Source organism: Lepisma saccharinum, chromosome 4 (assembly GCF_977018435.1).
Source record: "Lepisma saccharinum chromosome 4, izLepSacc3.1, whole genome shotgun sequence".
Classification (NCBI taxonomy): domain Eukaryota; kingdom Metazoa; phylum Arthropoda; class Insecta; order Zygentoma; family Lepismatidae; genus Lepisma; species Lepisma saccharinum.
In genome coordinates this window covers 11,562,867-11,585,378 of record NC_139232.1, presented here as the reverse complement: position 1 = coordinate 11,585,378, position 22,512 = coordinate 11,562,867, and the positions used below count along the sequence as shown (strand labels likewise).

Below are 22,512 nucleotides of genomic sequence, written 5' to 3'. Positions count from 1 at the left end.
TTGTGCATTTCAGTACACACTATATGAAACGTAAAGGAAGAAAACAAAAGACAGACCTTGTGCTGGATATTCAATCATCTTCTGGATTGAGTAAACCCCCTCAAGGATATATCAATGTTATTAATAATAGTAATAATAATAATAATAATAATTAGCATTATTATGGGATAAAATAGTTTTATTATTATGACATTTTAATTATTATTGTATATTTATTGTTATTATTTCTATTATTCAAATTTCTGGCGACGCCCATGGGAACAATTATGAATGAACCCCCCGCCCCGAAAATGTTTCCTGCCTACGGCCATGGAATTAGGGAGAGATGTATGTAGTTGTTCAGTTTTTAACGTTGAATACTTAGACGACGTAGTAACAAATCCTACTCTAGAAATCCTCAAAACAAGCTTCCCCATTTACTCATTCCCATGTAAAAGTTCATTCCTGAAACTTATTGTACAAAAATTTCAAATTCAAACATTACCGTATAGTTTTGAAAAAATGTAACTAATATTTTATAGTGGAAATACATAATTTCCGAAAATTTGATTTGGAAAATTCCAAGGTGAAGCTCAGCGCCACTCCTCTGAAGCATATTTATATCTCATCTCCCAATCCATTTTCTCTTTAGAATTGTGTACTCCCCTACACAAAGAAGCTGAATTATTTTAATTTCCTAAAACCAAACTTATCATAATCAACCATTTTACACTCATTTTCATGCCCTTAGAATTTTTTTCCGACTGCAGATCAAGTGAACTAACTGTTACGACAATGTAGGGTACAATAGGTTTCCAGTGGTTTTAATTCTTTTCGAAAGGAAGATAATGTTTGTAAACAAAATAGAAACATTATTTTGTTTTTAGGGGTACAGCTTAGATCAGGGATTTTGGGAGTACACTGTACCCCTGTACCCCCCGTTCCTGCGCCACTGTGTGTTTAGTATGTTGTACAGGGTGATTCAGAAGTCTTCTAACACCCCTATACAGCGTCAGATATGATCATAACTTTTTCCTGATTAAAGATAGGTTGAACCAACCTTCACCATTGCATTTCACGTAAAATTCTAGCTTGATTTGATATGTCAAATCACCCCACTTCCCATTTATAAATTTGGAGTTGAATCCAATAAGGCGGCCATCAATATGGCGGACGTCCGCTTGGAACACACCAGTATGATTCCCCCAGGCCTAACCTGTTTCTATCATGACGATTTGTACCCAGCCTAACTCCTTTATATTTTATAAGGGGTGTTAAATGATTTTTGAATCACCCTATACATGAGTACATTGGCTTTAGATGGTTGAACAGTTGCAGGATGAACTTCGCCATTTCATAAAGAATAACTGCATTGAACAGCAAATGAATAAAACGTAATAGCGAGGAATAAAACAGGGCTTGGCACACAGAGAGAGATAAACTAGTGATCTACACATTCTCGAGTTGGGACGTACTGTTTTCCTTGTGTTCAGTGGTGACCACATGGTGTAATATGGTCGAATTGGCCATTACTGGTTTTGGTATATTGTATTAATTAATTGCTGGCCAGCTACAAGGTGTAGGGTTAATTAATATGTTTCCATATGTGTACTTTTATGTTATTATTGCATGTAAGTGTATGTGCTTAATGAATTGTGATTTTGACACCTAAAATTGATTACTGTTCTCCGATCTGGTCTATGGCATGACCCTCAAAATCAGATAGACTAAATTCCGTCCTAAATTTCTTCCTGGCCATTGTCACAGAATTCCGTCCACAAAACACTTGCAAAGTCCATCCTCCTGCAAATGTTAAATATCCAAACTCCTCAAGAGAGACATAGACTGGCTGACCATATATTTCTACATAAAATAGTGAATGGCAACAAGTGACCGCCTTCTTCAGGAAATTCACTTTCGTGTGCCTGCCCGTTCAACAAGAAGCACTCTACTTTTCGCTTCTCAGAAGCCGAGATTGTGCCTCATCCAGCGCTCTCTGTTCCATAGACTACCCAGTGGATACAATAATCTAGGAAGCGATATAGACATTTTTGAAAATCTGGACCGTTTTAGAAGAAAGTTAGCTAAAAGTATGAAAGTCCCTTAACCACATGTAATTTTTCTGTTAATTTTTTTGTTGTATTATGTTATTATTATTCTTGTCCTCATGTTCTATAAAATCGTTCCAATGTAAAATGGCTAACGCTGTATTTGGAATCTTCTATTAAATAAATAAAAAAATATTAGATTCCCCTGTTTTTATCTTCCCGGTTGGGGGAGCTAGCTGTTTTTCAAAAGACCGTTACAGTGGAATTTTTCCAACGCTACGGGGTCCACGTCCACGGACGTTTACCCCGACTATAAAAAAGGCCTCCCTCCCTCATTAAACGTAACTACTTCAGAGAAAACTAAAAGATCTGTGTTCAAGCACTCACAAATCGCAGTTATCACTACTGAACTAACTTGGTAAGAACTATTCTCAGTAATAGCGAAAAGGGGACGTGGAAGAGGGACAGGGGTCAGTTGCCCCCCCCCCCCCCACTTTTTACCTCCGCACAATACTTGGCAAATGGACATCTTCGAGAGTCTTGTCCACTTATGGTGGCTAGACTGATGTCTGAAATTAATGTATCATTTGGCCAAGGAACCCTCTTCGAAAGTTTAGTTCACTTATGGTGGCTAAACTAATGATAGAAAATATATGTAGCATTTGGTAAAGCCAACCCCTGTTTGGAATCCCCACCTTTCCCAAAGATTTGCATTTGTACGATATTGCCGAGTCGCATCATAATATCATAATGACTTGCAGGCTGTTCAAGGAAGCTGCGTAAGGAAACGCAAGGCTGTCGGTATATCAATTAATTCGAGGGTAGGCCACAGAGATAGTTAGGCTAACTCTGGGTTAATGAAAGTACCAATGGTTAGGCCATAGGTACGCCTTTGCTTGAATTAAGGAAATTGGTTGATTATGTAAATGCACATATGGAAACACTTTGTAAATATGTAAATAATAGCAACGTATAATAAACCAATATAATCCTACTAAAAATGTTATGATTTGCTGAATTAATTCCAAGAATTACAGTACTGTCCATTTTAAACCAGTTGTTTATTCACTTGCTGTACAGTCAACGGCAAAGATAATGGTAGGCAAATTGTCCACCGCTATTTTAATTACCTTTCTATTCTACATCCTGTGTTGTTTTAAGGAATGAAACTATGTTGCTTCGAAGCAGGCATTGTTCTCTGCTAATTGACGTCATTATTTCAATTCATTGTCATCACATTGTGTAATACAGACCGAATTGAAATGGTGGTGGACAATTCCCCTACTGTTTCTTTCGCCGTTGGGTGTACAGTCATGGAAAAAAGTTCTTCCCCATAAGGCTTTAATAGGAGCAAGTAATGCAGGAGGGTAGGCAACACATATTGCACCCTTCGATGATCGGGTGATTTTGCCTGTCTTAACACCGAGCAATGTGTTCCACGCGAAGGTCAACATGCCAGGAAAGCAAAGAGGGTCACGTGACTATTGGTTACGTGGAGTGTTGTGCTTCTCCACGTCCCCAGTTCTTGATCCACATTGCAGAAAAAGTAGAGCTGCATGCAATATATGAAAATAGGTTGTTTTCAACTACACGCTTAATTATGATTTTCCCAATTGTAAATCTATCAGACGTGTCTCCCGATTTAGTCGGGACAGTTTTTACTTTGAATTCCTGTTTGTCATAGGCGTAACTTGACGGGAGCAGAAAGGGCATTTGTAACCCCCCCCCAAAACAATCAGGTTTCTTAAAGCTGCTAAAACAGGAATTAAATACTATGATTTGACGCGTCCAAAAAAAGTATTATATTGAAAGATTTTTCCCAAATACGTAGATAGAAATTTAATACTTTGAAAGTGTCTCAGATTTGTTTATTGTCACAACTTAGTGTGGCACAGGTCTACTACAAAAGTGGAATTTCGTAACAGAAATATGAACCCACTCCTTTTATTTCGTAGCCGATTTCATCTTGAAACTGAAATTAAGAATATTAGTTAATAATGTCATTGGTAAACAATAAAAAAATGTGTTAGACCCAATTCTTTAATACCTTATCATAATCTTTATCGCAAGTTGAAATTTTGTTGTAAGTCCACTGTATGCAAAAAAAAAAAAAAAAAGGTAAAGTTCTCACCTGTGCTTGGCGCTACGCCATGAAAGCGTATAGGGTGTGTGGGGGTAACGCCCCACACTTTCTTGATTCGTTCGTGAGTGGGGGTGATGTGATCAGCATCACGCCACCCCACACTTTCTTGCTTCGTTCGTGAGTGGGGGTGATGTGATCAGCATCACGCCGCCCCACACTTTCTTGATTCGTTCGTGAGTGGGGGTGATGTGATCAGCATCACGCCCCTGACCGCCTTTACCACCAGGGTTTCCCCCAGGTACCCATGTCATTCGACGCTGGGTGGGCGCTGGAGCCGCTTCCAACGTTAGAAAAGTTCCCGGGCTTGAACCGGCCGGGAATCGAACCCGGGACCTATAGCATGGTAGTCAGACGCGTTACCGACTGAGTCACCGGCACAGATAGACTAATCTGAAGTGCATACAGTTTAAAGTGGGATCCGAACCACTATGTGCGATCACCTGGTATCGTACCCCAGACCCCTTGATTACAAGGCCTTACCACTACGCCATCAGTGAGGCGCACACAATCTTTGTATTTTGACCTTTTTAAACCTATATGTATCATATAAGAGGTTGTTTAACGTTGCTATGCCTCTATGGATTATATTTAGCCAGTATTCGAGCACATAGCGTCAGGTTTCATAGAATATAAGCTTCTCTTCCATGTTTATGGTTTCCTGTCTGCAGTAGAAAAACTGGCAGGTTCCCATAGCTTTTCTTTCAATAGTCTTCCAATGGTTGCATATCATATCACTCAAATTTGATTCATTCGTTTCGAACACAATCCCCGATGGCGCAGTGGGATCGTGAGCGCCTTGTAATTAAGGGATCCCGGGTTCGATACTCGGTGGAGGAACATAGTGGTTCGGATCCCCCTTTAAATTATAGGTCCATTCACGATTAGCCTAACAGGACATAAAGTGGACTTAAGACACCAAATCAAGCAACTAACACAATCCCGTTATTGTCCAGATTATCGAATCCAGAACCTTCGTCGCGAATAACATAAGCAGGAAGACAACGTGAAATGACCGAACAGAAACAGAACCTAAAACCTACATCGGATAGATTGGATTAAGTCGACGATACAGTACGGGTTCTGAAATGAAAAAGAATACGAAAGTTGAAGGACCTCTATACGCACCCACTTTTCCTCCACTCAATGGGGAAGATATCCTTCTAGCTGAGAAGCCTTTACGTAGGAGTGCCCTGAGGGAACTTCAAGGCCACGACGATAAAGTGCAATGACGGGACCAAAACATACGGCAGATAGCTGTGTTCCTCCTTATTTCGTACGCCATTGATAACTGGAACACGTGACCTCGTCTTTGGTAGAGCAGAAGCCTGCTTGCTTGCCATCACCCTTTAGTTCAGTGACCTTCGCCCGTAGTCAGCAAGAGTGAATGACTCACCATATACTTGTCTGTGAGGCTACACAAGAATAGATATTTCGTTAGTGGCTGTAAGTATTGTTTCATCTGCAGTTATATCAGTTACCATTTCAATAGTTTCCTTCCTAATGGTTACTTTAGTGATAAACATGTAAATTAGTTCTCGAGAGTGAACGTTTTATCTATTTGAACGGGGGATTTTTATACAGCCTGCATGTATTATTTTTTCCTGAAACAAGAAGAAATTCGAAGACGCAAAAAGAGTTGTATAAGAGTAGTTAACAAAAGGAAAAAAGAAGAAGAAATCGAAAATGTAAATGCTGAAATAAATTATGGTAGAGATCGAGTGAATAACATTTTGTCATGGGGCCTCCTCGATGGCGGGCGTCGCCTTGTAATCAGTGGATCCCGGGTTTGATACACGGTGGATGCACATAGTGGTTAGTATCCCACTTTAAACTGAAGGTCGAGTCCAGATTAGCATATCTGTGCACCAAACCAAAACTAAGAAAGAAATTGTCACAGTGTAAGAAAATTTCATGTTCAACCACATACGAAACACAAGGGAATAATATATTGCAGTTTGGAGTTCACATCTGTAGCATCTAACCAGCACAATTATGAATCGCAACATATCGTATCAGATCCATTTTTATTATACATGTATGTTAATATAAGAGAAGTAGAGGAAAGAGAAAACCAAGCGAAACACGGACGCCTTCTCCAGAATTTCAAATCTCGTTACATAAGGTTCTGGGTTGGAGTCCCGAACAGGCATGACTTTCTTGTTCTTGCCCTTTTATCTGCTTCATTTCATCATAATTCATCGTTATGGTTTACCTGCAGGGGAAGAATACTGGCAATAATTGCCAATACAAAGCCAATGACAAACAGAACAACTCGATTACGGAGGTGCCAAGAAGAAACGAGACTTGACAGTTTCTCCGTCTCTCGGTTTGTCGAATTGAAAATTGCTGTCCCGTTCTCGGTCTCGATTAGTTAAATATAGAAATCGAAAATGTATGTGAATGAATATACATGTATTTTATATATTCCGGTTTTGTAGGAGATTTCGTGAGAGATGAAATAAGTACTCTTCCATCGTATTTATTTTTATAATTTTTATTCCCTGTTCGATGATCGCGACGATAAGGACGAGTGACCATTACATGAAATTGATGACGAAATAGTCAAACACCCCCGACAAGGACGGTACTCAAACCCGGGAACTTTGGCGACGATATCGAATGTCAATCACTTAATGAGCTTGACCACCGAGCCTGCTTAATGTTGTTTCTGTCAGGTAATTCGTAATAATATCCCACATTCACTATCATTTGCTTCATAATTTATCTTATTGTTGTGATTAACCTGAATTCAAAGAATTAGTTGAAAGGCAAAAATGCAAGATTGAATGTCTCTGATGTTACTTCGTGCCGAATAATATGACGTGGTATTATGATATGAATTTATTAATCATATAATATGACTATTCATTCCATTGATTGATCCCAATTGAGCACACAAAATATGCTATAATGTCCACTCCATGGAGGAGTGGTTAGCACAGAGCGCTACGATGCCATGGGTCCCTGGTTAGAATCTCGACTTGGGCGTGGGTGTCCTTGGTAAGTGTCCCTTCATCAATTTCATCATAGCATCATTCATCTTCATCGTCGCTATTTGCCAAAAGTGAAAGAATAGCAAATCTAAATAACAAACATCCAATCAAATCGAACATCTCTACCGATTTAATTCTATACGGTACCGAATTCCCACTTTATTACTGCATCTTAAGTCATTTTACAGCATCTCAATTGTTTTCCGATTCGAAAACATTTGGAATGTTGTTTTGTGCAGTTGATTGTGCATTGTTTCGTTGTTTGGATTGTTTAATTAACGTCGCATTAATTAGTTTTAGACCAATCGTGACGGGGGAAGCAAGAGCACAAAGAAAGCAAAAAAGACAAGGAAGAGACCACGGCTTTCTTTAAAGATAGCATCCCGTGAATACAACTCAAGTGACTGCAGAATATTATGAATAAAATTTATTTCGCTTTTTCCTTTTATTTCTGTTTCAGTTATTTTACTTCGCTTTTCTTCTACCACTCGCGTTACTCGTGTCGGCGAGGAAGAATTATAAACTCGTGAAATGGACGATGGTACAAAAAAATATATGCCTCTCCCACGGTTCGAAACTGTCAGTACAAAATATTGTCTTATTTTTAAAATTTACGGGCAAATATGGTTTGTCACGTAGCAATTTTCGCTTATCTCTTTCTCAAGGGGTTCCATTGCCTCTCTGATGTCGTAGTGGTAACGTCTTCGCCATGTAATGAAAGGCTTCCGAATTCAATACCAAATAGAGAGGCATTTGGTTCGGATCCCATTTTAATCTGTAGGTCCAGTGCATGAACTGGACTTAAACAATTAACGTGTGGCATGTGGTCTGTGATGAGAACCATCATTTCAGCGAACCTCTTGACAATGACTCTAATATCACTTGAAAGAATAGTATTTCTTTACGAGTAGGTCTTGTCAAGAAACCAGTTCCTGAAATTTTCTTCTGGAGGCATCGTAGCACCCAGCTGTTTGTTGTGGCTGGGGCACGAGTCATGTGACTCATGCTATCAAAGCTCAATCCTTCCCGAGAACTCAGAATCACCAGGCAAACTTAAGCGAATATTTTGTTATTTGGGTTGCATAAACAACAGGCTTTAAGACGTTACGAAATTCTACGTCCCGTGGCCCAGGTATTTTTTTCTAAGACTGTACATGTATAACGCACCAGGGACTATAAAAATATAAATTGTTATGTGAACCCCCTTTTCGTAATTCCGGCGCAAATATAATCTGCTCGCTTGGCACCCAGGGTGAGGTGAAAGGAGATATTTGAAGGATTAAAGCAGGAAATAATCCAGAGGGCCGGAGAGAAACGAGGGATAGGGGGGCCGACCTTTCACAAAGATAAGCTAGTGATCTACACATTCTCGAGTTGGGACGTACTGTTCTCCTTGTGTTCAGTGGTGACCGCATGGAAAGGATAGCAATCTCCAGATTTGGCCGATTGGTCAGTTCACTGACTCGTTCCTTTTTAATGCACTAAAGAACTATCGAATCAAAAAGATTACATCACGATTCCTATTCGTGCATTCCATGTTCCTTTGATCTCTCATAAACTGAAGAAAATGGTCTCTTATCTTCAGCAACACGCCACTGGCACCACGTGTATGACCTCTAATCTTAGTGGTGACCTCTAGCATAGAACAAAGCATGGAGGAACGAACAATACTGTAAATTTTACAATGGGCTATTTCTGTCCATATTTGTTGTGACCGTGCTTCACAATCATGAAATCATTTTCCTTACAAGTAGATTCTGATCCTAGGCAAAGATAGGCGTTTTTCTCCCTTCTTTTTTTTGCATCAATGCTAACGCTACATTAATGCTGGATTTTATCACTACTTTCTTATAGCTTCTAGATATCAGGTGGTTATGGTGAGCAGCCAAAGGGACCCCTTTTCTTTCTTGCCTCTTGGAGTTTTAAAACAATGACTACACGTCACTAAACGAGCAAACAAGATCGAATGCTTCCATGCAAAAAATTTCACTTTCAGATTGGAGTTGCCAAAAAGTTTTGTAGGTGTGGAGTCCGGCATTGAAAAATATTGAATAGTAAAAATAATAATAATAATTATTATTATTATTATTATCATCATGGTTATAATTATTACAATAATAACTATTATACATTAATAGCAATTATAATGCAATAAAAATGAATCAATTTTATTCCAAACTCATTATTATTATTATTATTATTATGAGGAGTGGTTGAAATCACTTAAATTACAAACATTATACTTAAGAAGGAAAAACAAGATAAGTGTATTTGTGCAAAATATGGTCTCATCACAGATCGATAGTGATTTCATGAGAGCTATTATTGCATACAAGGTTCCCAAATATAACACTGGAGAAAATTCATTAATCTCAGCAAATAGGAACAATAAAAACACTTATAAATAATTAAAATTATGATGTGTTATGATTAATTGTAATAACTGCACCTTGTGGTGTATCTGGCCATTGATCTGCTCAGAGAGGTATAGCAGACAGTCTTTTCGAAGACCATTTATTGATTGAATTGATATTTGAAGTCCACTTTATGCACAGTATGGCTCATTAGGACTGGACCTACAGTTTAAAGTGGGATCCGAACCACTATGTGCCTCCACCGGGTATCGAACCCGGGACCCCTTGATTACAAGGCGACAACGCTACCACTGCGCCATCGGGCAGGCCATTTTCGAAGACCATAACTTGAAATATTTCTCTCGCAATATTGTTCTGCGTCTTGCTTAATTTATCCCTGTACTTTTTAATTTTTATGTAACTTAGTGCTGTATTAGGTTTTATACTGTGCTCAGCACTTAAAATAAACTATTATTATTATTAATACATCCTTGGAGAGACTTTTCTACATCCACAAGATGAGTGAATATCCATCACAACAGTTTTGCATTAGTATTTTACATTTCTTATAGTTAGTGTACTGAAATGCATTCTTTCTTGTTATTAACTTTTGCACACCTCGTTCAAGAAAAAGCTTTAAAAGTTAGGGGGAAATTTTGTTCATAAAGTTTAAATTTATAACCTCCCCTCCCGACGCTCATGCACTATCAGTATACGTAGAGTCCTGAAGTTTCTTCCCTTTAACAACGTGGAATCAGGAATTATATACGTACAACACCGCGAGTCCCCCCACCCCTTTTTGCACTGCAGACAGCTGATACATACTTGCATAATAATTAGTTATAAATGCCGAGTCAATTTTTGACAGATACTTATTTCTAGTTTTAAAATATATTTTGTCATATGTTGAATATTTTTATAAAAAAATTCGCTGCACTTTACAAATCAATTTTTCTCCAGTGAAGGTTCCTTTGCAGATGAAAAAACCTCTGGACTGTACCCATTGGCGGATTTAGAACGAGGTGCACGTGCAGTTCCCAAAGGGATGACTATCTCCTATCATGTTTCCAATTTCGTCACAAATTTCGCGTGGGGGTTGGGCAGTTCTCCCCCACAACACACAATTTTTGTCCCCGCAATATAGACTCTTAATGCTAAGCCTTGTCTACCAGTGGATTTGACCTAAACTCATCTTCCCGAATTCCATTTTCAATACGATTCTTTCTAATTTCTGTCCTTGCCCCACTGCACCCCCCCTTCAATTTAGACACCTAATCGCCGCTACTGTGTGCATACATTTTTAAACAACAAAAACAACATATTACAAACGCAACTGAACGAAACACTGCAGAAAAAAAATATTACGTTCTCACCAATATCATAAGAAATGGAACACGTAAAATGCAGGGAATCACATGACTCTGCATTAAATTACATATCTCTTCAACCCCTGACTCTAGAGGTACGAAACAAAAACCATTCTCTGGAGGAAATCATGGTCTATTAATTTGGTTCAGTGATATTAGGCCGTAAATTACGTAGTTTCTTACATATTTGCTGTTATTTGTGTCGGAAACCAACTTTTACGCTAATGCTAAAAATTAAAGAAAATGTTTGAAGCTTTGTAATTCAATTAACATTTATGGTAGCTCTATCAAACAAAAACAATAATTTAGCAAATTTTCTGCTCTTTAATTTTGGCTATCTTCACTTTTTGAGTACAATGCACTGTTTTCGCTATATTATTTTTGTTACTTTTCAAGGTGAATTTTTGGCGCCATTTTTTCAAGATGGCGGCTAACCTACAGGTCAGAGAGTGGTAGGCTCATTAAAATCGGATTTCTCACATTTTTTACCATAGCACCAGTTCGTTTAATTTCTGTTGCAATCAGGTCAATAACGAAATGGAAGAAATTATAAATCCTTATTCTCCAAAATATAAATACAGGGTGTATGTGAATGTTCCTATGCGAATTACTTTCTTCATATCAATTAATAATTATTTTGAATATTTGAAGTTCTAACTTTGCACGCTGTTTGCTACTTTTTAAGAATCAGTACAAAGCATGAAGAAATCAATTCTCTAGCACTATCTTTATTTAACATGTGGGTAATCTTGAAAATTACTCATGTCTCGCGTCCTCTCTCGGTGAGCAACTATTTCAACTTTAAGGGTAGTTCAACGATAATGCATATAAGCCATAATCTCGCTCAAAGAAAGGAATAATTAAGCTTTTTATGTTAAAAAGAGAGTGTATTCTGAAACACTCATCTTTCCAAACTCATAAAATTAAATCAATTCTTCTTTTCGCAGGGAGGAATTGAAGAATAACACAACACAAAAGTCTGAGGTAGTAAATATTTATCAAATGTCAAATATACTATCTTTTAAAGGCCTATCTGAATTCTTTCTTTTGAAAATTCTGCTCAAAAAACAATTTTCTTCAGAAAATTCATATGCAGTAGTAGAAGTTTTGAATGTAAAATTTTGCGAATTAATTTGGATATGGAGTTCTGAGTTCTAACGTTTTCTAACGTTATTGTTGATCATATATGATATTATATTTAACATCTAATATTGATAAGACAAATGGGGTTTATTTAACGTCGTTTTTCTGTCAATTTTGGCCAATCGCGACTATGCAGATGTATGGTGATAGTGAGATGGATGAAGGGACAATCGCAAACGCATATAGACAACAGGCCTCCTCGATGGCGGTGCTAGCGTCGTCGCCTTGTAATCAAGCTGTCCTGGGTTTGATACCCGGTGGAGGCACAAGTTGTTCGGATCCCACTTTAAACTCTTGGTCCAGTCCCGATTAGCCTTACTGTGCATAAAGTGGACTTAAAACACCAACTCAACAACAGCATATAGACAACAGACCAGATGTCCAGATTCCAGAGCTTCGTTAGCCTACAAAAATGCTGCCCAGCCTCGTGGAAGAGAAGTTGGCATCTTAGGGCATTCGGAGGAGGTCACTTGTAACACTCCAGGGGAAACAGAAGTAAGTGAAGACAGTAAGTGTTGCTACAGCTTGTGTCTTGTTATTAAACTTGTTGATTGCTATGTTGTAACATAGATTTGTTACAAGATATGAAAGGAATGTATGCTTTTGGCTAATCGCGAAGATGAGGATGGCTGATCAGACCTTCACCTAACATACGCCGTGTTCGGAATCAACTGAACAAAAAGATATAACAAATTGGTTCAAGTCGGAAGCTTTAAGAACTTTAACGAAAGTGAGTTTAACAAAGACGCGGGAAATATTAATTGGGACTTAATATGCAGCAAACACGACGTAAACGAAGCCGTTTTTCTCTTGCGTTGGCTGACAAACAGTTTCCAGTAAAAACTTTTCGAGTAACAAGACCGCCCGCCCCTTGGATATCTGAAAAAGTAAAAGAATTTTGGAAAATACGCGATTACTTTCACCTGAAGTATGTTAACACCGGAGATCAAGACGCGCTTCTCTCTTATAAATATTTTTAAAATCGTGCGAAAAAAGCCGTGAGAAACGCAAAATTCCACCATTATGACCGCCAGATCATTTTGGCAGACATTAAAACGAGAGGGAGTTGTTACTAATAAGTTTAATTAAAAATTACCCTCAAGTGTACTCAATGCGGATGCAATAAATGACTTTTTTTGTAAATTCTGCTTGTCAGCAAACAAACACGACCGAGGTTGAGAAATTAATAGAGTCATATAAAACACGGCAGACAAGCGGAACCTTCAAACTGAAGAAGGTTAATGAGTGTTGAAAGAGGTCAACAATCTACATTCCAATGCCAAGGGTCATGATGGCATCAGTCTAAAAATGTTGAGACTCTGCATCCCTCATTGCCTAAAGAGCCTAACTCACATCTTAAACTGCTCTCTATCTCAAGGGGTATTTCCCAAAGATTGGAAAAAGGTCGTAGTGACGCCCATACCGAAAACCACCGTTTCCCTTGATGTTAAAGATCTAAGACCAATAAGGGTACTACCAATTATGTCTAAAGTTATAGAACGCATAGTAAAAGAACAATTAGTAGACCATCTGATGTTGCATGACCACTATTCTCCACATCAATCAGGCTTCAGAAAACAGCACGGTACCGTAACTACTTTAGTTAGCGTTGTTGACGACATAGCCAAGGGGATGGATAATGGTAACATTTCGTTCCTGGTACTCCTTGATTACACCAAAGCGTTTGACTCCATAAACCACAACCTCTTGAAGATAAATTGAAATCTATCGGCATAAAAAATAAAGAATTGTTATGGTTTCGGTCTTATCTAACGAACAAGCAACAATGTGTAAAATTAGTAGGCTACATGAGAATAAATCGTGCATGTCTAAATGGCTTGATATCAAACAAGGAGTACCACAAGGAAGTATTCTAGGACCTATCCTATTTTCCCTATACATCAAAGGCACTAAAACACTGCAAATACCACCAGTATGCGGATAACACACAAATATATATACAAACACCATTAAGAAACAGTGAAATGGCCCTAGAAGCATTGCAACAGGACCTCAATTCAATATCTAAATGGTCTGAATGTAATGCACTCAAATTGAATTCATCTAAGTCTTACATTTTAACTTTAGGCACAACGAGTTAGAACAATTAAAACTCCCCTCCCTACACTGAATAATTCCAAAATACAGAAAGTAGAAACAGCACGCAAACTTGGCATAATATTGGATGAGAATCTACATTGGGGTTCTCATGTCACGCACATAATTAAAAACTCGATAGCCAAACTGAAATCACTTTTTCCATTCAAACATATGCTAAGCAAAGAAACGAAAACTCACCTAGTCAACACACTTGTTATGCCAAAACTTGATTATGCTTCTCCCGTATTTATAAACATCAACAGTACCCTAAATTACAAGCTACAAAAACTTCGAAACAGTTGCATAAGATTTATACTGAATGTCAAAAGAAGAGAACATATTTCCCCGTACTTACAGGAACTTAATTGGTTAAACGTTAAGAATAGGAGAACATTTTTGGCATTTTCGTTATTATACAGGATCCTGAACAATAAGGAACCAAGATATTTATATGATCAAATTGCTCCGTACAGGAAGAAAGGAAAACAAATTAATCTTCGTCAAAAAACAGAATTCACGATTCCTGTACACAGATCAACATTCTATGGGAAGTCTTTCATAGTCACCGCAATAAAAGAATGGAATGACCTCCCCCCACCACTGACCTCAGGGGAGCTACACCCTGCAACACACAAAATGAATCTAATGAAGCATCTACTGTCCAAACAATAGTGTCTGCATTTGTCTTTTCTGTAATGAATGGGAATGAGGTATTGGTTTTAGTTTTAGCTGTAATAATTGTATTCTAATTGTGGTTTTAGATTTAACTCTATACCTTCAGTACATTAATTGTTTACATTATAAGTATGAATGTTTTATTTTTTTTATTTCTATTCTTTCTACTGCAACATTAATTTTCAAGATGTGTAAAGTGTCAATTGTAATATATTTTTTAAGGGTTTATTGTAAGAACGGCCCGCGAGGCCGAAACACGCCATCTCAATAAAGACGATATTATTATTAATACTGATGAAATGATGAAGGGACACTCACAAAGAACACCCATGCCAAGGCTGAGAATCGAACCCGCTTGATTACAAATTTATCAAAGACAAATAACACTAGGAAAACTACAACAACATTAGACCAATTAGACCAATGTTCACTCAAACTTAAACATTCAACATATACTGTTTCTAACGTGAGCGACATTTACATCAACACGATGCACATACCATCACAACTTGCGAGTTGTGTTTGGAAAGGTCCTCGACTCTCTCATCCAAGAAAAATGGGCACTTGTCCATTGTTGCTACCGCGCCGCGCACCAGATCAAGTTGGCGACAGTCTGGTTTCTCGAAAACAATGAACTTAGGATACCTGGTTAGACCAGTGGTTCTCAACCTTTTGTCAGTCCGGGACCCACCTTAAAGGATATCACTAGAGCTCGGAAGTTGAAGACCTATAAATTGCCAAAAAAAAGACCTATAAAAAGACATAAAAATGTCAAAAAAGGACCTAAAAACGAAAAAAAAGACGTATAAATGTGATCCAAATTAATTAATAACTTCAGTTTTAATTACATATTTAATGAATTAAAAAATACAAAATTCTGGTTGTATGGAACACATAGTGCGAAAAAACTGAAAGCTTCAAAACAAGAGAAAGTTGCCACTTACAGCGCAACCTTCCAGACAAGTTACGGTTAAAGGACCTTGTATCGTACCTGCTTCAGTCGTCCAAAAATGTTTGTCTCTCGTTTCAGGGGTGGTTCAAATATATTTCTTTCTTTCTTTTTCTTATTTCTTTACTACAGAAAGGATGTTTAAGAGATGGTGAACTGATGATGATTCGAATTAAGATTGGGCAGTAAATACGTAGTCGAATGAAGGTGAAGTTGCAAAACAAAAGCCGTTAAGACCTAAAAAAGAACCCATGACCAAAAAAACGCCGAAAAAGGCAAAAAAGGACAAATAAAACCCACCTTTTTCTGGCCTACAATGACCCAAAATGAACATATATTATGTTGGGCCTCGTCTTCGGACACTAGGGAAAAAAAGGATTTTTCCTCAACTTTCGAGCCTTAGATATCACACTTCATGTGAACGATAAGCATGGGTGCCGGCAGAATTACTTGTATAGGGGTGTGCACCCAGTTTATAATCATATTTTTGCTAAGATCGAGTTCTTTAAGAAGCCCTCTTTTACGTTTGCTTAAACAAATTACACAGACTTAATTCTAGAAAAGTAAATATGTAATTTAAAAGACTAATTGACTCTAGCCTAACATCTAACTAAGCACACATGCTGAAATTGAGAGATGTAATAGCAATGGTAGAGCTCGAATAACAGAACTGTAGTGTTTAGACTACGTAAAATAATATATCTTAGTAATTTGAATGTAATAGGTTTTTAAGATACAGAAAATGAATTTTCGAGGCCGACTTCGCGACCGGGCCCATAGGTTGAGAAACAATGGGCTAGACATAGGACAGACGAACAAAATACTCACCACTAATGCATCCTCACTACGGTTGCTATATTTCATAAGTAAAAATCGGTGACGACGCTGACCGGAAGCCTGTCGGGGCGGGGGGAACCTGAACCCGACAAATAGTATGTATGAACAGCGTAATTATCATGGACTACACAGTGAAACTGCCTTAGGATTCCAAAGACGGTAAGGTATTTCAGATCAGAAACGATTTTCAAGAACGCGGAGCCTAATTTTAGAAGATACTTTTTTGGAACAAAAGTCCTAAAAATTCAAGACTTGAAAAGCATTTTCAGAAATCCATTTAGTACTTTACCTTATAGATTCGTGTGCAGGAATGTAATTAAGAGATAGCAAAATTAATGAAAGCGTAGTCTTAATTCTTTCTGCCTTCTTACCCTATTCCTGGGCATTAGTGCGTCCTGAAGCAACTTTTCGGACACCGGGACAAATGATGTCATTCCGGGACGTGTAGCAACCATAATCCTAACTTATATATATATATTTTTTAAAAATATGTTATTTACCGAGTTCAATAAGCAATTCACGAATCACAACAATAATATTAATAGCACGGCAAATTATCGAGTGGGCTCGGGCTCCACAAGATGGCGCCACTGTGTGCTTTTTATGTTAATCTTGTCTTTCTCTTTCCAGAGTTTGTCGAACCCCATTGGTGAAGTGCTGTTAATAATTTGCATAAAGCTGCATAAAGTGCAACTGTTCAAACAATAGTGTCTGGCTTTGTCTTATCTGCAATGAACAGGAATGAAGTATTGGTCTCTGTCTTTGTTTTAACTCTGTAATAATAGTATTTTAATTGTGGTTTAAGATTTAACTGGATCGGCAGTGTATTTGATTGTTTCCATTGTAAGTATACAAGTTTTATTTTTTTAATTTTTTCTGTTGTAACAGTGATTTTCAGAAAGTGTCAATTGTAACATGTATTTGGAAGGGTTTGTTGTAAGAGCGGCCCGCGAGGTCGAAACGTGCTTACTCAATAAAGGACTTTCTATTCTATTCTATTCTAACAGTTGGGCTGAAAAGTTCGTAGGCTGACTCATAGATGGCGTTACTAGAATTAAATCCATGTGATTTTTACTTAGTACTAACCTTCAAAAGATACGTGTATAAATTTCACAGCTGCCGGATAATTAGTTCGTGAGATATAGCATTGTGAGTGAAGCAGCTTTTGGTATTGTGAAAAAATGGATAAAAAAAGAATTTCGTGTGTTAATAAAGCATTGCTTTTTGGCGAAAAAAAATACTGTTGAAGCCAAGGCTTGGCTTGATAAACATTATTCGAACTCTGCACCAGGAAAATCAACCGTTGAGAAGTGGTTTGCTAAATTTAAACGAGGCGAAATGAGCATCAAAGACGATGCACGCAGTGGACGCCCCAAAGAGGCTGTTACCGACGAAAACATCAAAAAAGTCCACAAAATAATTTTAAATGATCGTAAAGTGAAGTTGATCGAGATAGCTGAGATTATTACATAGCGTTGTTGGAGCGTTTAAAGGATTAAATCACGAAAAAACGGCCCCATTTGAAGAAGAAAAAAGTGCTGTTTCATCAAGACAATTGACCGTGTCACAAATCAATGAAAACGATGGCAAAATTATATGAATTAGACTACGAATTGCTTCCCCATCCACCATATTCTCCAGATCTGGCCCCCAGTGACTTTTTCCTGTTTGCAGACCTTAAAAGAATGCTGGAAAGAAATTTAGCACTGATGAAGAGGTAATCGCCGAAACTAAGGCCTATTTTGAGGCTAAAGAGAAATCGTACTATAAAAATGGCATCGAAAAATTGTATGACCGCTATAATCGTTGTATCGCACTCAAAGGCAACTATATTGAATAATAAAATCGAATTTTGTCAAAAAAATATTTTTTACTATGTTAGCCTACGAACTTTTCAGCCCAACTGTTATACTTACCCTTCTTCGCTTTCTGTTTCGAGGTGGCATGGGCGACATCCAGTTTCTTGTTCGTCTCCTTAAATTCCACGGACAGGAGCCCTTTCTTCTTTTTGCTGCCATTGCACTTTCGGTTCCCGGAAACGGGAGAAACTATACCGGAGTCGCACGTTGGGGTGTTCCGGGAGGTGCTGGGAACACTGTTCGCCGAACTCTGCAGAGGGGACGCGGGTATCACTATTTCCTGTCCGTGGTGCTCGAACCCGGGAGGCCTGACGTAGGTGGGTCCGGAAGCCGTGCTGGAACCGCTGGGCGAGTTTACGCTATCGTACCCATAATCCCATGCTTCTATGGGGTCCGATTTCACGGCCTGTTCAGACTTGCTCACTGGGATCTGTTCCTCTTCTTCTACATCGTAGACGAATGATTCTGGCGGTTTTCTTTTCCCACTCATCTTGCGACGAACCGTGGCATGTTGAGACCTGTTGGAACTTGTCGTTGGTGAATCCTTCTGTTTTAACTTTGACGCTAGCCTGTTGCTTCTGCACTTGAAATTGGCAGCCCCTGTTTGGAGCTCGGTACCTCAACTCTTGTTCTTTGAAACGATTCCACGTTACCACAAAACCCACAACCACACACTATCTTCCCTTCTGATGCACAAACCAATAAGAAACTCGCACAAACTTTCAGCAACGTTATAAAAAAAATCAACGCGAGAGGGTTTGCTGTAAGGACAACCGACTGCTAACACTCCACTTAATCACACCACCTGCTTTGTTTACTATCTACCGTTACGCGGACTTGCTTCGTTGCTAGGTGAAGAGTCACGTGATGGAGTTCGAAGCAGTTCACCATTGGTCGATCAATCTCATGATGGCGTGCGACCGTCGAATAGGGTTGTAGGTACGTGGTGGATGGGTTGTGGGGAAAGCACGAGTTCGCCTTTGTGTTAACTTGTAATGCGGTGTGGGTGTAAGTATCGAATGCACAATGAGGCCCCTCGAAAGAAGGCAAGTGGGGATAAAGTCACAAATTAAATTATTTGCTGTTGCTTAAGGAACGTCTACACTTGTGAGTATGGCGATTGTAGCAATGTTCCTACAGGAACTTGGATATCCTAAAGCACTACATGCGAAGGTACTTAAGTTCCTCCATATTCCCCTCAATATGGTCGATTAATTTATTTTACTTCGCTTCTCTGCCACCTTTGGATAATCGCGAAGATGAGGATGAGTGATGATATAATCATATCGATTAAATCCCAAACCCATGCCGGGATTCGAAATGGGGACCCCTGACGTTGTAGCGCGCTGTGCTAACCACTACGCCACGGAGGTCTGCATCGGCATGAATATGGGCGGAACAATTACAATATTCTAGTTATTTTGCGTCGCTTTCTTTCTACCTCTTGGTTATAGGCGTAACTTGGCGGGGGCAAGTTGGGCACATGCCCCACCCCCCACTTCCAGGTTTATTTCTTTTGTTAACCTCCTGCGACCAATGTAATTTGTTATTTCACAAATGTAAGTGTTGTTTAGCAAAAAATCCTGCACACTAAGCTTACTGGATTGAAAACTTTTCGAGTCTGCCCCCCCAAAATTAGGTCCCAAGTTACGCCCATGCTCTTGGGTTAATCTCGGCGACGGGAATGAACGGATGAAATCTGCGATGAGGCAGACATAGTGATATATCTTTGTCAGTCCAGGGTTCCAACCTGTAACCTCTGGCTTCGTAGAGCTTGATGCTGACCACGCCGCCATGGAGGTCAATTATATAACTAGATCCACTTTAACTAACTCCTGAGCGTTACATGAATATTAAAATAACTTTTCTTGTACTAGCGACCTGCTCGCTACTTCGCTAGCGTTGTATTATATTTATACTTTTTATATTTACATGTTAGGTGTGTTCTCTATTCAATTTATATAAATCTCCGCAAAACACAAACATATCAAGATATATAACAGCGCACCATCTGTTGAGGATATTTGTATCTAATATAACTAATTTTCTTGTTATCAAGTCCTGGGGTTTGGGCTGCAAGCGTACCAAATTATTATAAGCTTAATAACCCTTCTTTCACCCTGAGGGTTGAATTTCGAAATCCTGATCTTAGTTGATGCTTTACGTCACGAGAAGAAGGTTGCTTGATTGATGTGCTTTATTTTGCTTCGCAATTCTGCCACTTTTGTCTAATCGCGAAGATGATGAGTGATGATATGATGAAATTGATGAAGGGACACTCACAATGAACACCCATGCCCAGCTCGGAATTCGAACCAGGGAATCCTAAACCCCTAAACTTCCAGATTTGTAAGCCCAGGCGTTTAGGCATTAGACATATCAAAATATAAAAAGGGAACACCTTATTTTTCGCCCTTAGGGGCTGAATTTCGGAAAATCTCTCTTCGGTTGGTTCTTACGTCATAAGAAATAGACGCTTTGTTTGTTTGAGTTTGTTTTTAGGTTCATTTTATGCACAGAAAGGATAACCGGGACTGGACCTCCAGTTTGGACCGAACAATTATGTGCCTGCACCGGGCATCAAACCGGGGCCCCTTGATTACAAGGCTATAAAGTTTCCGGTTTGCCATCGGAGAGTCCCGAATAAGAGGAACACCCCACAAACTTTCAAGTTTCTAGGTTCAGAGGTTTGGTCTGTAAACGTATCGCAATCGCTTTTCGCCCTTAGGGATCGAATTTCGGAAAATTATTGGAGTGCTTACGTCACCAGAGGAAGACATCTCAAAACATTCAGGTTTCCAGGTCCAAAGATTTGAGCTGTGCATTGATGAGTTAGTAAGGACAAACTCTTTCACATATTAAGGTATGCAAATAAATGAAACCATAGTAGCGATACTTTTTGTTCCCTTTCAAATTTTGGGTTTTCATCTACAAGGTTATTGATTTTACTGATGGGTGTGAGGAGTAAGGGAGGTAGTGATCAGGCTGGATGTGGAACATTGAATGCTTCACAGAGATGACGGAGAAAAGTATACGAGTCAGAATTAGTAACTTTAAACAATTGTTTTACATTGAATGGCGCACACTGAACGCACGGAACACTCTGGATGCTATACGCCAGAGGCCGCGGATTCGAATTCCGATCTGGGCATGGGTGTCCGGTCATCAATTTCATCAAATAATTCTCATCGTCTCGATCAGACAGAAGTGGCAGAAAGGCGAATTAAAATAAACCAAATCAATCGACGTGATAAACGTGTAGGTAGGGATGTGCATCGCAAAACATGCAAGCTGAAAGAACCTAGGATTCCAAACGTTTCCATCACAGTTATTTGTTACCCTGCAATGGGATTTAACATGACATTATTTCTTAAGTTCATTTTGTTTCAAACTGGTTAAAAACTGAATTTTTAAGATAATGAAGAATTGTCAGCGCATTGTTCATACACAAGCTGATCTTGAACAATTCTTGTTAAAAACTGGTAAGTGTTGATTTCTTGTGGTAACAAGTTACTCTGATTCAATGATACCACCTGTAGGGTTAGTTCCAATTTGCCTTCATGCAAACGCAGGCTTTATTGCCAACGAAACATTTGATTTTGGCGTTAGCATTCCTGTCGATAGAATGGCAGATTTGCGCCTGATAATTAGAAAACCCACATAACACTGTTGTTTGACGGTACAGCAGCAGTTGCAGGATGCCGGAATGGAAGAATTCGACGAAATACACAGATCTTTTGACAAATCGCCGCGAGATGGTGCTAAAAAGATTATATCTTGAAAACAACAAACTGCGACTGGAAGGATTACTTGCTCATTCTTTTAAGATGCTAGAAAGTAAATATAGAAACATTCAACTAAAAAAAATACATATTGTAACTGTAATGCTGGAGGCCAGCACTTCTCAGTTTGCTGTAACAAAATGCACGCTTATAGTTTTCATAGAAATATCAATAAGTAAAGAAAAGTAATCGAAGTGAATATATCTGTGTTATCTTATATTTTCTTCTTTGTATATGTTCTCCAAGAAATGTATGAATTATTGGAAACATTCGATCATAGTTT

At 38.6% G+C, this 22,512-nt stretch overlaps 1 protein-coding gene across 1 annotated transcript in view; it reads right to left on the bottom strand.

Moving 5' to 3' along the window:
• LOC145986377 (uncharacterized) overlaps nucleotides 1-19,239 on the bottom strand; it is a 137,832-nt gene extending 118,593 nt beyond the window's left edge. The window contains exon 1 of the mRNA XM_083120307.1: nucleotides 18,505-19,239. Within this exon, the coding sequence (XP_082976433.1) occupies nucleotides 18,505-18,937 (433 nt within the window). The 5' untranslated portion in view covers nucleotides 18,938-19,239. The remainder of the gene's footprint in view (nucleotides 1-18,504) is intronic.
• Between the last annotated feature and the right edge of the window lie 3,273 nt (nucleotides 19,240-22,512).